Source organism: Grus americana, chromosome 17 (genome assembly GCF_028858705.1).
Source record: "Grus americana isolate bGruAme1 chromosome 17, bGruAme1.mat, whole genome shotgun sequence".
Lineage (NCBI taxonomy): Eukaryota > Metazoa > Chordata > Aves > Gruiformes > Gruidae > Grus > Grus americana.
The window spans coordinates 8,237,752-8,255,523 of record NC_072868.1 but is presented as its reverse complement, the minus strand read 5'-3'; the positions used below and the strand labels follow the sequence as shown (position 1 = coordinate 8,255,523).

General features: G+C 38.8%; 1 protein-coding gene across 1 annotated transcript; it reads right to left on the bottom strand.

The window, feature by feature from the left end:
- Nucleotides 1–2,205: 2,205 nt before the first annotated feature.
- LOC129214173 (protein-glutamine gamma-glutamyltransferase 6-like) lies at nucleotides 2,206–16,240 on the bottom strand. Its single transcript, XM_054845442.1, is given in 12 exon segments — nucleotides 2,206–2,654; nucleotides 3,714–3,838; nucleotides 4,581–4,744; nucleotides 5,727–6,044; nucleotides 7,479–7,721; nucleotides 7,813–7,916; nucleotides 9,507–9,642; nucleotides 9,870–10,050; nucleotides 10,196–10,324; nucleotides 11,104–11,222; nucleotides 15,555–15,794; nucleotides 15,997–16,240. Coding segments are annotated over 12 exon segments (2,154 nt in total). The 3' UTR covers nucleotides 2,206–2,503.
- Nucleotides 16,241–17,772: the final 1,532 nt, after the last annotated feature.

Sequence of the window (17,772 nt, the reverse complement as noted above, 5' to 3'; positions counted from 1 at the left end):
AGGGTTTCTTTCTTCTTTTTCCCACTTGCACGTAGTTCAGGTTACAGATCCAAAAGCGTGCAGGAACATTCTGAATCCTCTTGCACCAGCATGAGTAAGGAAAGGCTTTGGACTCTTGACTTCACTACATCAGCTAGAGTTTATACGAGCTGGGTGTGACCTGTGGTTGCTAGTTACTGTTTTTGTAGTGATGTCCTATGTAAGCATCTACTTATGACTGGTTTAATTGCACAATCTTGAATTTAATTATACTTATTTAAAACTGGTGAATGGCTGTGGAAAGATGATAAAGAGTATCCTGGTGTCTTAACTACTAAGAGAGGAAAACATCCCAAATTGGATCTAATGAAGGAAAGACAGTCTTCAGTAGACAGAAGAAACTTAATTTTGGATGGTTAGGTTTGTGTCAGTTTAGGTTTTTGGAGACTGTAAGTACCAAGGGCAGGTATAGACAAATATACATATTGTACAACATAGATGTATGGGACACGGAGTGATCTAAATAAATTTGTAATATATTAGTGTTGCTGTCACTCAGTAGCATCATGAGTTTGCATAGCATAAACCACTTTTTTTTTTTTTTTTAAGGTAGGTCTGCCTGAAGATCTTTCACGTAACTGTGTATAATTAATTCCTTCTTGGAAGCATACAGAGCTGTGATGTATGATGATAATGAGAACATCATAACATATAATATGCATTTCTTATATAAGAAGCAATACATCCCACTGAGAGGCATTGTCATGCAGTCATCCGTGCATCAGGGATTTCTATTAAGTACAGAGTGTTTAATCGCTGCCTCTGCTTTTAATCAATTTTCTTTATAGTTGGGCTTTCATACACATGTACATAGTTTCTCTGTAGCTGTTTGGCATCTTGAGTTGGGCCCTGGAGGAGGCTACAGAGCTGTTCTGCTGGTGTGAGCCCTGCCCGCTCTGACTACAGACACTGCTCTGCCCCAGCAGCTCCCTCCTGCTCTCTCCTCCCTCATCCTGTGTCACAACTTACCTAGGAACTTGCCCACCAATTTGCTGTTCTGAGCTGTCAACAGATGGTGACTGAGGAGTAAGGGGAGATGGAGGATCCCTTATTTTCCTCACCTCTATGCCTCTACATTGTGTCTTTTTTTGTCTGTTGCTGTTTTCTGTTTTGTTTCCCCATTCATATCAAGATTGCCGGCAACCAAAAAGGCAAATTAATTACCTGCAGCTTAAATTTATTTTTAAAAAAGGAATATAAAGGTTTGTTATGGTTTCTTGTGTATTTTTTAGTAAGAATTTGTGATCCTGTCTGGATGCATCAGACTCTCTGAGATATTATCACCTGTAGACAAAAGATATCCATTATCAAGCTCCTGACAGCTCTGTGGTTCAGAACTTTGGCCTTATTAATTCTACTTTAAACATTTTATAAGTCAGATGACAAACCTAAATCTCCAGGCTTGGCAGAGCTGTTTGTGCACCGGTATTGCCTCACACCCTGCTTTGAATTGTGGCCGGTGGTTGCTGTGCCTTGTCAGTCATTTCCTTCATGGCAGTCCCTGGAGAGGCTATGTTGCCTGCAGTAATATAGAATCCTTAAGGCTACTTAAAAGTGCGTTTCGGATGAGACCTGGTACCTGGGAACCCACAAAAGAGGCGTCCGTATGCAAACACTGGCACAGAGGTGTGGAGTAGGGCCTGCCTGTGCATGGGCTACATCAGGGAAGATGGACGACAGTCTTCCTTGTCTCCAGTGACCTTACGCTGGGGGCAAAAATTGGTGGTTACCTTGTGTAAAGGCTGGACTTCTGTATTAATGCAAGACTCTGGCCATGCTTCGTGGTGCTTGAGGCCCTGTCGCGTTACGTAGGAATTAAGTTACTGATTTGAATATGTACGTGTGGTGTCTGCTCTGTGACAGGCCTGTGCCCACAGGCTACAGAAATATTCTTGTCACAGGCCCCAAATGTTACTTTTTCCAGCCTTCATAGGCTTTTTTCCTCCCCATTCACAGTTATAGGTGTCACAAAATACAGAAATTAAATGAACAATAGAGGAAATTTTCTACTTTTTTTAGGTAAGAAACTTGTTAAATGAAGGAAAAGGAACTTTTCTCAATCTTGTGATTTCTCATAGGATTTCCATGGAATGTACAATAAATTACAAAAGAATACAGTTACATGAATAGTTTTTATTTATTGCTGACAATTAGAATGTGGTCAGAAAGAGACTGCATTAACTATCTGATGGGAAAGTCAAAACCGGGAGCTTAACGCAATGAGATTGGATAAAACAGTGAAACTATTTCTACAAGGAAGTGGCTTCATTTGTCTAGATGAGGACAAAAAAAAGAAATACAATTAGAGACTAAATTAAGCACTGTGAAAGCAGGAGACTTGATTCTATTGCAATGTAAGAGGTCACCAATTTTTGTGGAAAGTTTCTTGCTGTCATTGCTGTCCCTATACAGAGGAGAATGTCTTGCCATGTTAATGCTGAAATGGGAGATTGATTCCATCACGTTATGCAGGTGCCACTGTAATGGTTACAAATCCCTTAACATGAGAAAATTTGTCACAAGAGAAGTCTACTTGCAGCTGTAAGGGCCCAGTCCTGCGAGGTGTGAATTCAAAATAAATTTTTGATCTCTCCCTCGGTGCCAGTTGAGCCAGACTGGAAAAAAAAAAAAAACAACCCAACAATTAATTCAGGCTTGCATTGTCTTTCCTTGAGATTCCCAAGAAGCAGAACTGCATGATAGCTAGGGCACCAACAGTTACTGGAGACCCAGCCTTGGTTTTGGGAATTACTTAGGATTTGAGGCTTTGTGTAGACTAAGAAATGAGAAAAGATAGTACCATCTTTATTCTTGAATAGACTAATGGAAATGAGAAGTGCTACATCATGCCTCCATGTTAGGGCTGGGTACAAGTTTAGATAGTAAACACAAACGCAGAATGGGAAAACTCTGATGTCAAAGAGCAGTGCTCTGTCTGATGCTGGCTTGGTTCATGTCACTTGGCAATAATATGACTTTTCTAATGGCCAGGGTGCCTTGGTTTGTGTCTCCTTTTGGCCTAAATTAGCTTAGTCTTTCACTGGAATAATGTCTTCCATATTTTTATGGATTGTTATGTCCAGATATTTCCAGAGCTACAGCAAGTCAGACTGGTTTATACTAAAACAAACTTTAGGAAATATGAACTACTCAACACTGAATTAATCCATAAAGCAGCAGAGTCCAGAGGAAAAGAAAAAAAGTAATAGAACATCTTGAGCAAGATGTTTTGAAAAGGCATGATTTTCTCCTACTTTAAAGGAGAACAGAGCAACTTCTTGTTTGGGCTGAAATGAGGAGAGCTATAGCAGTGTCTTTGTTTTAGCTCAGACTTATTTTTGTAGTATTAAGGTACTATATATAAAAATAGAAACACAAAGCCAAGCTGTAGAAGAAATATCAGAGACACAAAAGAATTTGACATGCCCATTTGCTTTCCCGGGAAGGAAGGATGTTAGCGGTTTTTAGTTGTTAAAGAAGTTCCTATGTGGGAAAGAAACAATATATGATTGGGAAATAATATTTCAGTATATATTTGGTGGCATTTTTATTTTCATAAATAGAAAATATGAAAAAGACAATTCAACCATGGTGGTTTTTTTTCCTTATTGAGAAATGAGACATGTTATTCATCATGTTAGAAGCACTGAGTAAATGCTACAGCTTTCACTTACTGTATCTTGACCTGCTGATTCATCAAAGTCACTAGTAGCATACAGCGGCTCACAGGTTCAGGGAGGGGATTGGCGTATGAGATCTCTAGAGTAACAGCTTTGTTCACCACAACCCGCCGAGGAATCTAAATGACAAAGACACACTTCTCATCATTCACTGTTTCACGCTCTTCGGGAGTCAGACTTCAGTTGAACTATAAGCAGAGCATCTCTCATATTTGAGGATGAATGAGGTATTTGTAGGAGCAGTGCAATTTAACTGACAGTCTGTATGCCTTTCCTAATACTTGAAGCTGGTTTTGGATTAGCTAAATAGAGCTGTGAAGCTGTATGGAATATTTTGTGCACAATTTCAGTGAAATAGAGCCCTGACTATACAGACACATCTCATTAAGCCTGTCTGATCTGTGGGTTGCCGAGTGGCTTTTTTTTTGGCACAACATTGATTAGGATTTAAGTGTTAAAACAATATAAACTGGCCCTAACATAGATTAGCATTAAAGGGTTTAAATCTGTATTTTGGGAGTCAGCAAAGTTGTTCAAAGGCAACACAAGCACTTGCCAATAACTAGAATAGGGATGAAATGAAAACAAGTTCTGCGAACACAAATCAGTGGCATGTGACTGGGAAAGAAAGAAGGGAACAGAGCTCTTCTGAAGAACAGGGGGCAGATTTAGGCAAAGATTCAAAACTGGTCTTTCACATGCTTACTTTCTCAATTTAAGCTGGCAGAATTTTAGAGCAACATCTGAAATTGCAGCCTAAATTAATGCATTTATCCCAAATTCTCATCTTAAGATCTGAGCTCCAGAAAGACTCTTTAGTTCTTTCTGTCTGTTCAGGACATCAAGGAGAGAATTGTTTACCTTAATGATAATGTTTGTGTCCTCTAAAATGATTGTCTTCTCCACCAGCAACTTTACCCCACGCATGTGCAAGACTTCACACAAAGCAGTAACTTGGATCCTTTTGTCAGTAGTCAGATATTTTCCGTAATAAGAATAAGGGATCTTTAACCGGATGTGTTTCCCTGGAATTCAGACATATATTTAGGAACCATTACATTCTCAAAGAATGCTAAAGAAAAGAGAGTTATTGAGGGTTTTTGAAATTATTGAAGAGAACAGAAGATAAGACAACTGGAGTCTGTTTATATTTCTTCCTTGTGAGACTGGTGGTGTATTTCTTTCTTCTAGTGATCCTTTTCTGCTTTAACTTATTTGACCCTTACAGTTCTAAATGGAGGATTTTGGCCTGAAACTGAGGGAATCTGCTCATCTGCATTTCAATCAAGGGATTCCTGTCCCTTTGCATTTCTTTATAATTAGAGTATAACCATTTTTATCTATTCCCTCCTTATATCCTATTTGTTTTACCTCAGTCAAGAAGAAAGTTTGGGTCAAGTTTCACAGATATCCTTTTCAAGTCACCTGGTCAGCTACTTATTGTTGTAGTCCTACAACTTTTCTGCTGTGTATGGAAAAAATGTTTATCTTTCCAGCCCCTGGGGACAGAAAGATCTCTAGAATAGTTTTAATAGCCTTGATTCTTCAAAAGAGACAGAGAGTTTCACTGTAACTTTTAACCTTTGTCCTGGTTAATTTCTGTTAAAGTGTTGCCTCTTGAGTGCCAGAAAGCAAATAGCAGACTTTTTTTTATTTCTTAAGAGTAAGATGTGTTCCTATACATGTGATAATCACCACAGACAGACATATACACACACACACACACACATATATATATATATAGTCTTGCTTCTGGAACAGTAATATAAATGTAGCCTTCTATATAACATTTCATGAGGCCGTCAATTCCTGGTTGAACTAGTGAAAGTTTTCGGGGGGGGGGGGGAATCTTGTAAAATGTAGTCACAAAAAATGCTATTAAGAGATGGAACAAGTATATGCACTACAAGGCTGATATAATTATGATACTGATGTTTTTTCCTTCCAGTTGCCCTCATGTGGCTAAGGAGAGGGCTATATGGGCTCCTTAGGGACATTAAAAGTTACCTTGTTTAGAACCAAGTTCCACAGAAGTGTTTGCCTTCAGGATCTCTGCCACTGTTCTCCTTGTGTACAGGACGGTTGATGCACTCATGTCCACCTTCACGGTCTTGCGATCAAAAGATAGGTTATTGAGAATTAAGATTAGGGTAATGTCTTTGCCAAACACTGGAGGTTCAGCCAGCTTGAATTTCCCAGATATCCCAGGGTTTCTAACTGTCTCTGAAGATCTTTCTTCTGGAGCTTCTGTGTGTCCTTCTGTGATGCTTGATCCAAATATCTTGGCCAAGGCCTTCTTATAAACTCGCCTTTCCTCAGCCGAACCTGGTTGAAGGAGAGAACCAAGTAAAATTCATACTTCTGTTGCCATTTCACCTTCTCTGTGTAAAGGCTTTCAGAGTGATATAGGGTGTCAGCTCTGCATCACCCAGAAATATGCAATACCTAAAAGTTCCCTATATTTTCATTAGGCCTCTGTTCAGGTTTTTCACAGGAAAGTAATAAACATATTGTAATAAGGTGAATAAGTCACTAAAATGAAATATGATGCATTCGTATTTGTTTAGGATGCAAGACTTATTTTTCTTTGGTCAGAACAGGCAGTAGTGTGATAAGTGTTACTTTGCTAATCTGATGAGAACCAGCCTCTGTATTAAATACAGTTGCACTAAAACTTTAAGGAGTGAAGTATGGAAATATGGCCACTGATTCTGAATGGCAAACTTTTTTTAAAAAATGAAACATATCTTTCTCTTTTTCCCTTAAGACTTTGAGCCACAAACATTAAGTAAACTACTATATGAAATCTGTAACCCTAAATTTAAAAAAAAAATGGAAAGACATAGGTACCAAGTTTTTGAGGGAAGATAAAAATATTCCTGCAAACATATGGCTATGCAGTTCTTCACCTTTGCTGCTTTGCTTCCTTAAGTACAGATGAATGGCCGTTAGTCCTTTTACTGTTTCCTAGTTGTTTTGTTTCCAGAATCCAATAATGTGGAGACTGAGTCCACCGGGAATGCAAACACAAAACAACTGAATGGCTGAGTAGCTGCTGGCTGGAGGTCAGAGCAGGAGCACAAGAGCCTAACTTGGTGAATTTGTGCAGTCGGAGAGGGAGACTGAGTGCATCACCCCTCTTGGGAGCGGGATGTAATGGGGTCTTCCAAAGGAAAGATGAGAAGTTGGAATGGACACAGCAAGAAAGAATTTATTTGCTGAGAGATACCGAGCATGAGGCCGTACGGGAGATGGATGTCTAGTGTTAGAGGACTGGAGTTTAAGGTTTTGGATTAGTGGTTTGCTTGTTGCCCCGCTACCTCTGCCAGATATGCCAGAAAACTAGTACTTATTAATCCGTAACTTCCCATACTACAGACCTGTGCACAGTTTGTGATACATGATAGACTCGGTTTTAAGACTTTTTGGTATGACAGCTTTGAGGGTTTGTCCGCCTTTGGTAGTAAAACTTATTTTCTAGCCCTGTTTTGTGTATATATTACATTTTGTACTCCCGTGTAAGGGACTGAAGTATATTTTGTATTGTGTCTTAATAAGGAAACTACTAAATACACAAAACCAGAAATATAATACTCATTGTATTAAGAAAGTAGTCTGAGAACACTGGCAGAAATATTTTCTGAAGGAAGGGGAGAGATGCTTAAACAAAACGAGTTACCCATCCTAGCTTCCTAGCACCAAGAATTCAGTAGGAGGCAACTGTGATAACAAGGAAATAAATTGTGATAATTCCTTTACCTTCTGGATATTTGTAATTATAGGTGACATCCACACGGGAATTGCTGCCCACAGCTTTGGTGCTGATAAATCTGCCAATTATTTCAGTATCACAGTACACTCTTTTCTTAGTTCCATCATTGTATACAATCCATCTGTTGCAATCAGCATTCACCTCTGTATACACAAATAAGGTGTCGTAATCCAAGTCTACATCACCTTCTTTGATGGCTATGACAGATGCAGGGCCACACTGAAACAATCCTAAAACATGGGGGGAAAAATGTCAAACTTTATTAGTTGTGCTCAGTTTGGAGGAGGAATGTTAAGTCATGCTAAGAACGTATAGTGTTACCTTTGCTTTGTTCTTGTGGAGTTGCATCTAAAACCTGCCATCCATTGTATGCTGCTCCCAGGTCTGGGCGAATGAACCAGCTTTCATTCCAGACGTGATAATCCCTGCAGACAAAGAACAATGACTAGAAAGCATAGTAATATGGAGTCATACAAACTTCCCATTTGAAAGGAGTAGGGAATTTTGTTTTTTAAAGGTTCACATCTAAGATGTGACACAAGCTGTCTAGTTACAGCAACTCACTACCTTTTTCAAAGGATTTACTGCCTGCTTTTGAGGTGTGGACCTCAGGGTGGGGAGGGAGAGAATACAGATGTCAGCAGCTTGCTGTGGGAGCAATATGAATTATAAGTGAAAGATTTAAACCTTGGATGTAGGCAACACTTGGTGAGGGTTCAGTAACCCTCAAATGTGGGGAATGATTTGTTTAAATAGAAAGTTAAAATAGCTATACTGGGTCAGATAAAATGCTCATGAAGACCAATAGCCCATCTATAGTAGTGTGCAGCAGCAGATGTTTAGAAAAGAGATAAGAACAGCACATGAATAGAATGACGCTTCCCCTGCTACGCTCTACAATTTTTCGCAGTCAGAGAATTAGGGACTTTCTGAATTAGAAGTTACATTGACACCACTGGGTTTAATGATTGTTAGTCATCTTATTCTCTATGCATCTCTCTTGTCCTGTTTAAAACTCTATAGCTTTGTTTTCAACAGCATCCAGTGGTAATGAGTTCCACAAACTCTGAAAGGACAGCATGAAAGATTGATAAAATGCAGGTTACAGGATGACCCAGAAAAGAAAAATTGTTGGCTGAATTTTGTTCAGAGGCTAACAAAGTTAAGACATGAAAGACTTCCTATATCCTTCAACCACATACACTCAGTGTAACGAAGCAGACTAAGTAAAGATAATACTTTAGGTGAAGCCTAAAGAGATATATGAGACTTTGAGATATATGATATACCCTCAGGCCTAGTTAGTTCAGTTTCTGAAAAGTGAGGCGGCTGCAGACTAAAGATTTTAAAACTGGAGGGCATCTAAAGTATAAAATGGTGTTATTGAAGGATTGGCATGTTTCTTTGGGTACTCAAATTTGGGGGCTTGATTGATGATCATGGATCACTTGCAGTTTAGAGCACTGGACTACAATGTCCAATAACCAAGTCTGGAGAGTGGTGGGATTGTTCTCCATTTTTCTTCCCCCACAAAGGGAAGGTCTAGCTAAAGGAGTGCTGGAAATCCTCTTGGTGAGGATCCTGTCTACCTGGGGAGGATCACAGGCCAAGCTGAGAAACACAGGCTTTGGATGTGTGATGAGAGAAAGTGACGGCAGCAGTAAACCAGTTAAGAGCATGGAAGGTACTGAGCTGCATTATCAGGGACAGACCGGTTAGGTGTCAATAATTAAAAGAGCCTTGGGAACTGGTGCATTGTCAATGGAAACATACTTCTTAAAGTTGCAACTTGTTTGAGGTCAGGGACTGCAAAAAATTGGTCTGGTGGTTTGTTTGCAGTAACTGTTATCTCAAAACCATGAAGTATATTTTCTTTCCAAATGGATGCCTAGTGTATTTAGATATTTGTATTAAACTTTGTCTGCTCAGTTGCTTTTGCACTACTAGTGTTCATGTTTTTAAGTCTCATAAATCCTGTCTCTAATTATTGGTGAGATGCAAAAAATTATATTTACCATGTGGAATCCTTGCCGATATTAAGACTTTTTCCAGAGCTGTCATAGTACTTATCAATGCTCAGGTTTCTATCTACATCATGGGCAGAATTAAAATTTGAAACCAAACGAGTTGGAATCCCCAAGCACCTCAGAACTGAAATATATAAAAAAAAAAACAAACAAAAAACACACACAGCTTTAGTTCAGTGATGACAAATATATGAGAAACAAAGTTAAGTGTCTAAGTATTTTGTGATTCTTCAGCATTTGCAGTCTTCAGAGCACTGTTCCTCTTGTAGAATTAACTGCTTTGTAGTTTTGATAAAACCAGAGGTCACAAATGCCTCCATTTCACCATAGTCCTCTATTCTCAAAGCTTACCTGTACACATCACGCCTGCAAAAACCCAGCACTGGCCATACTGAACAGGCTTGTAGTTGTCCTGACGCCATTTCTGGAGGATTACCACACTGCCATCCCATCTGGATGGATTCTCATGTGAATGGAAACTTCCTTGCCACTTTCCCAGGAGAACTCCATTATCATTATCATTTCCATTGATCTGAAAATAGGCCAATGGACAGAATGCACAAAATCAATAGTGTGTAATACACCATATCTAGTTAATTATATTGCTTGAGGTGCAGGTGGCTGAGTCTCAGCAGTATTAAGCATGTGGAATTCAGATTAAGTTGTCCATTTCTTACCATAGAACTGATTACTCGGCCCACATATTTAGGATCTCCTCTTCGGGATACATCAATGGCTGCGTCCTGACGATAGTACAGGCTCAGATCAAGCATGGTGAGACAGATGTTTAGAAGCTGATCTTGAAACTGTGATCAGATAAAATACATTTGTAAGAAAATAGATAGTTTCACAAACAGAATTAGAGGAGATTCCACTGCAGTTCCTACTTTCTAAGATATTCCAGCCCAAAGATGATAGGCACAGTGAGGCACAAAGACAGTAGTGTGCAGTTCACACTGCAATATTGGCTAAAGACAAGGCTAACTAAATAAAGCAAAAATGTGGCAGGATGCCTTTTGCCATCAGAAGAGATGACTGCAGTAAAACTCAAACTGCCAAGCTTATTCTGAATGCAATTATTAGATTCTCTTGAGTTGTATCTATGGAAACATTCAAGGTCAGGTTGGAAGGGGCTATGAGCAACCTGATCTAGTTGAAGATGTTCCTGCTCAATGCGGGGAGGTTGGACTAGATGAATTTTAAAGGCCCTTTCCAACTCAAACCATTCTGTGATTCTATGTCAATGTCAGTTCTGGCCCATTCTAACTGCATTACAAAAATAGTGAGTGTGTCAGAGCCACACAAGTATGTTGTCACTTGTACTGTGGATGCTTTGGTCATAGATGAGGTCCACACTTGTACCATGCGCTTCAAGCACATGTAGAAGTCAGTCCTAGCTGCAGTGCTGTGCTAAGCCACCTCTCACACCAAAGTCCTAATAGGCACACGGTGAGCAAATCACAAGTAAGGCCAGGTTTGTTTGGTTTTCATATAGATAGGCATACCTATCAGAGGGGCAAATAACGGTAAGAGGAAATGCTACTGGAGACTGAATAAAAGCCCCAAAGAATTCCTTATGGCCTACCTGTCCATAGTACCATCCTCTTGCTTCCATGTACTTTGCGTTGCCCACAAAAATTATTCCATTTTCATTGAGAACATATTCTTGTCTCTCATTTTCATTAGCCATGTAGACATCATCACCTGAAAACCAAGTTGGACATGCTTTTACACTTAAAGCTGAGAATACTAGCAACCTTTCAAAAACATTTGTATCTTGATTTAGCAAGGGGAAAACTACTATTTGGAAAACGCATTATTATAGCTCCCTGAACATGTACAGCTCAGTGAAAATGCCTGTTATTTTATATGGTCTGGGGAATCCATGTTATATTACTTAACTCTTTTTCCCCTAGTTTTAGTGTAGCCTATGTATTATCTAAATGTCTCCTATCTGTATGTTATATTTTTGTGAGGAAGATGGAGAAAAGTCTAGGCTAGCTCACTGGATTTCTCAGCCTTCTTAGGGTAGTTAGAGGTAGAATAGATGTTTGAAAAGAATTACACGGATAAGTTTTCTCTGTTTCCCAGTTGTGTTCATCTTGTTTTAAGATTCCTAAATGAAGATCTCTGATCCAAAGTGGTATCAGAAATGTTATTAGGATAGCCTGCTTAACCATTCACTTTGATTTCATTGTTACTCCTTCGTTTCCCCAGCCTATGGCACAGTACGTAGCTGCTATGAAAGCATTGGCTTCCCACAGATGTTTAGGTTGTTTTGATCACTCTTTAGGTAGCAATATCTACTTGGCTCTGTGTTTAATTTCATAATGTTTAAAATTATTTTCTGAAAGCTTCATGATTTCAGGAAATATATATCAAAATCAGCTTTTGTATTTTATTGAGTCAACTTCTTTACCTTCCTATAGGAACTTCCCATCCTTCCCTTCCTGCAAACAAAAAGATGGTGTAATTTATTTTTAAAATTATATCATATTATATAAGTCTATTTTTGTAGTGGCTGTCCACACTTTATTATTTTTTTTATATAATATCATCATTGTTGCTTCCCAAGCTTTTGGGCCTACATTGGCCTGCAGAACTGTGTGCAGTTCCAGGTGCTGCACTTCAAGGTGTGGACCAGTTGAAAAGAGGGAGAGGAGCATTGAAAATGCTCAGCTATCCTGAAAATATAACTTATGAAGAAAATAAAACTTATGAATTGACTCAGAATTATTTAAGGTAGAAAAAAATGGGGGTGAGGAATGGGGCAAGCATGGTAATCAATTCCAGAAATTTTTGTGAAGATGGGATGGGGCAGGGAGGAAATCTGTTCTTAATGTCTATCATATGTAGGATGAGAAGTTATATGCTGAAATCAAAGCAAAAAAGATTTGGTTACTTAATAGGAAAAAATTTGAACGGAAAGGCTAGTGTTTTATTGGGTTGAATTGCTGGGGGGGAGGTACTGGAGCTTCCCTAATGGCTGACCATTAAGAAGGAATTCAAGATCTGTCAGGAATGACGTAAGTGCTAAACTGAACCTGCCTTAGAGGATGGTGTGGGTCTAGATAACTTTCTAAGATCCTTCTAGCCCTATGAGTTTATGATTCTGAGCAATCTAAATGTCCTTCTCTAATCTCTTGAAGAACATCTTTTTTCTAAGGTTTATATGCCCTCAAGTACAATGTTCTAGAGCCAGTTCTTCAAATAAGTATACTTTGACCTTTTTTTATAACAATGCTATTCCTACCAATAACTCAGAGCAAAATTAACATTAGTTTAAAAGGTGGAAAGAAAAAAAACCCACAACACACCACAACAGATATCTTCCTTTCAAGTATGACTAAATAGTAACAACCCCTTCTGTTACTCTCAGCAGACAAGGAGAAAAAAAAATGCAATCAGCCTCGATAGTTCTCTCTTTTGACAGTTGTAGAAAGACAGATCACTATAGACCTAATTCTTTACTAAATTAATTCCTTTTAATACGAAAATACAAAGTTACTATATATTCTGTCCTCTCATTCTGAAGTTAAAGTTTATCCTGATATAGTGAGAAACAAGCAGGATGTAAATTTCTATTGATAGTTTCTAATCAACTTGTAAGTATGCTTTCTAACATAGATATACTTCTAGTAATTTCTTCATATAATCTTTGCCACAGAAACAAGTGGCAAGTATCAGACAGCTAGGGAAAAAATATACATTCTACAAAATTCTCAAACATACATATCCTTTCATCATTTAAAGTTTTACAATTGACGTGTTCACTTGTGAGCCGTAGATAAGCAGTGTATGATCATTCGTTGAAATTAATGATTAGCAGTCTTTATTCTAATAGTTAACTGTACATTCCTTCAATAGCATTAGGACATAATTCATCATTATCAGGGGCTGGCTTGCAAGTATCTTAGATTTCCCTTTAAATGTCCTTAAGAGACTATATTAAAACATCACTTTTGTTTCACCTACAGGTTTGAAACAAATATGTTAGTGAATTAATAAGCTTATTGGTTTGTTACCATTATGGTGAGATCAGTATTTTCTGTGTCCAAATTCTGTATTTATTTCAGATATATGACCTGTGAAACTAATTGCTTTCAGCTTGCTAAACTAGAAATTTTCTCTTGTCCCAAAGGTTTTTCATGTGTTCGGTTATCCTAGTAACCCTTCACTGAACATGTTCTAATTCACAATGCCTGTTCAGGAAAGATTAAATGAAAGAAAATTCCAAATAAGATCTTGCCACCTTATACAATGACATTAATATTTAAATCTGAGTAACTCTTTTCTCTTACACTAAGATTGTATTTGCCTTTTTCAGGGCCATTTCACTTTGGTTCTCATTCTTTGATTAACAAGTACTTTCACATTCTTCATGATTTGCAGCTGGATGATCTACCATTGAAATGATTGTTATTTCTCCCTAAACACATGGTCTTTTATTTTGTATTATTATGTCTTGTCCCTTCTCAACTACTCCAGTCTCTAAGGTCAGCCAGTTATTTCTATGCGGTATCCCAGCCTATCTCTGTATGGACAATGTTGCTTAACATCAGCATATCAAAGTCAGTAATCAACCATTTCATCAGAGTGTTTTTTCAGATCACACTTAAAGATCCACTAGCAGATTTTCTCCAACCCAGTGCTTTTCCTTTCATGTCCAGTCCTGACTGTTCCCTTAGAAATAGTTCTTTACTGATATTACAGTTTATAAATTAATTCCTGTCTTTTCCAGCTTAATGAAATATCTACAGACCAGATATGCCATTTATCCTTTGCTGAGAAAATAAATGTTCTGTTTCCCTTCTGCTATGACACTTACTGTAGCGGTAACAAACCCTCAGACTGAATCTGTTCCTCTTTGACAGGGTCAGGGAGCTATTCCACTCTGCAGAAGCTTATTCAGCAGCATCTTACTTTAAGGATACTCCCTTATGTTTGGCAGTGGTCATTGCATCATCTGATAAATCTACAAAATCATTAGTTTTAAACTGGAATGGCACAGCTTAATTTTTCTCAGTTTTTATCTGAGAACAATTTGTCTGGTCTCATGACCACTGCTACTCTGGTGTTCTAGTTCAGGAGCTGTCAAGTATTTCAGTCCCTCCAGTGTGGTTTCCATCAATTAGAAGTTACACCACAAGTGATCCTTCAGAAGGTTCTGGGAAGGTTTTCCCCTCAGGACTATCTATGTAGAGACAGTCTGAGTTTCCTGAACATACTTCTATAATTATTTCTGACTTCCAAGACATGCTGAGCTAATTAGCAGCTTTTTTCATCTTGGCCCTTGACATATTTGTTAGTGGCCCTTGACTAACATATGGTCACAGAAGAAACAAGTGGATGATTGTGGTTACTTTTCTTTCATAAGCTGTTTAATCACTTGGCTGGCTAAGAGCTCCCTTAACTCTAGAGTGGTATATTTTAAGGCTAATCTAGGTTTCTAGACTATCACCTATTTGCAAAATCTGAGTTTAGGAAATTGCATTTCTTCTGCAACGTGCTGAGGCTTCAGAAATAAAAAAATGGAGCAGCAAGAGATTCCCTTTTCAACCCATGACGAAAGACATGGGAAATGCCAATCTTCTTCACACTAGTCCTCTACCAGGTTTTATAAAAAGTTAGTTGGGCTATTGTCTTTGCAGTTAACATCTACAAGAGCAGTTTTGCTTTCATTTAGGTGCAATCAAGGATGTTACTGCATGCTTGCTATACTGTATGTTCTGAGAAGTACACACACTAATGAAAGTCTGTCAACCCTCGTCTACAGAAAAAAGTGATCTGCTCAGTCCTGAAGAAAGAATCTATGATATCACCCTATATAGCACATTTAATTAGAATAAAGGAAGGGTGTGGGTGTGCGGCAGCAGCAGTTTTTTAATGTAGCAAACCCAGATCTCTGAACAGATAGCTGAGATTGCTGCTGCTGGTGACCCAAAGAGAGACAACTTGAGGGAGTGAGCGAGCTCACTGTGCAGATATGAAAGCAAAGAGGGCAGTTACGTTCAAGAGCAAAGTCACGGTACCTACCTGGGCACCAAGGGTTGAAGAGTAACACAAACTGCCCCAGGAATCTGGAGAAGATCTTGTTCCCTGAGGTTACCTGGAGGATGAGATTGTATCGTCCAATGACAGCATTGGCTGGGCTGGTTATTGTAAAGTTCGTATAGCCGGACTCGCTGGGTCCTTGGACAGCACTCCAGCCACTTGCCCCCACCTCGGAGAGGTTAAATACGGCCTTTGTACGATGAGATACTGAGGGCGACGGCCCTGCCAGACAGAAGGGGTAATTGGTTTCCATTCCAGAATGTGGTTTCAATATTAACCTCACACTTGAAATGAGCACGTTGAGGGGGGGAGCATTAAAAATACATGAAGAAAAAAATGCATCTCTAAATAGAATAAGGGGAGAACTACAAGGGGTAAAGATTATGGTTCTATGAGAACATGGATTAAGCTAAGGGAGCATTACCTATTTCAGTGACAAATGCTAGGCTCTCTCCAGTCTGCTTTGGTCTGTTGAAGTACAGGGTAATAGTGAAGCCTTGTCCTCGCCTCACAGTCAACTCAGTGTTGGCATATCTGTCAGTATGGTGTGAGCCTGCGTTTACTGATGGCTGCCAGCTGATATGTGTTGGTGTCAGATCTGTAAAACAGAAGAAAAGACATGAAGAAGCAGACAGCACAGAAGGAAGTCACTTGCTGGTAAGTGGCATGATCAGGTTAAGAGCAGTTATCATTTACCAGAGGAAGGACAACTAAAAAGCAGACACACTGTTAAATTCAGTAAATCTAGTGGTCAATAGTAGAAATTTTTGCTTGGGTTTTGTTACAGGGCTGTCATACACCAAGGACTTATATACTTCCTATACAGTGCTGGATGCTGTTTTATTACTGACTTAGAAAAACATTTACAGGGGCAAATCAGTGTCATTTCATTATCAGCACCAAATACAGTGGCCTGTAGCCCCCCTACGTTTTCAACATGTTTCTTTTCAGGATTCCAGAAATGGCTGTTAGGATATTTTACTTTTCCTGCTTCCATCCTGATGGCATTTGGCCTAGAGTAGGGAAAGATGCATAGTGAGGGATCATCTGTCTTACACGAATGAACAAGAGGTATTTCAGGACCTAAGTTGGAGCTTTTCACAAAGAAATCAGTCTGACTGAATTTAGCTCTGTCCGAAGTGACAGCTGGGCCACTGGGATTCCTGTTCTAGTAGGCACTACCTTCATGTCCTAGGGGAATTCCAATAACTTGTAGTGTGCTTGGGGTTCTCTCGCATCGTGTCCTCCTGCACACATACTGCAATTATGGTCTGTGGTTTGAAACCCATAGAGTGGCTCTTGCCACCTTAAATGCTAAATTACCTTTTTGGCAAGCGAGTATGTATATGATCTTCCTTGCAAGATTGTTTTCCCCTCTGTAGTTCATGCTTCTGTCCTCTGTGTTTATATCTGCCCTCTGAGACTCCAGAGTATGCCTGGAGTTTTGGCAAATGCTAAGGGCAAGTATGTTGGTGAAGATTCTTCCAAATCACTTTTATTAATGCTAGTATCATAAATGCAATGAGGTTGGGGGGGACAGGGATGGGATGAGGGGACATGACCGCCATCATTTTAAAGGGAATTCAAAAGAAAACAGTAATAACAACAAAAAAAGTGGGATGCAAAGGATGGATTAAGGCCTATGGCACCATGCACTATTATGGTAAGGATCTTCAAACAAGCTTTCAAGTCTATCTTGTACCATATAGTACAGCAATCAAATACTAAGTCAGATCTGAAACAATATAGCTACATATTAATGCACAATTTACATATAAACTTTGAAGAAGTAGAAGCAAACTCTAACTTACGCAAAAAAAAAAGTGCCATAACTAAATTCAAGAAGATTTTTTTCTTTGTAATCTAAGACCACAAAGAAGTAATGTGAGAAAGCGTTGATGGGCTGAAAAAGAGAATCTTTAGCATGATTGTCTGGGACATCAGTGGCCTGCAGTAGGCTGCTGCTTTCCCTGCAAAGCAACATTTAAAAAACTGATTTGAAAATGTTTTTTTTTCATCATTAAACTTTGAGAGAACCCTGCTTTGCAATTGCCCAATTCAATAATCATCTTCATTTTAAACTTTAAAAAGCAGAGATATTGTCATCACTGTTTTCCTTTGGTAAGGTTTCAATGCATCTTTGAATTCCCATCTATAGGGTCCATGCTCACAGTGCCATTAGGATGGATTACGTTAATTT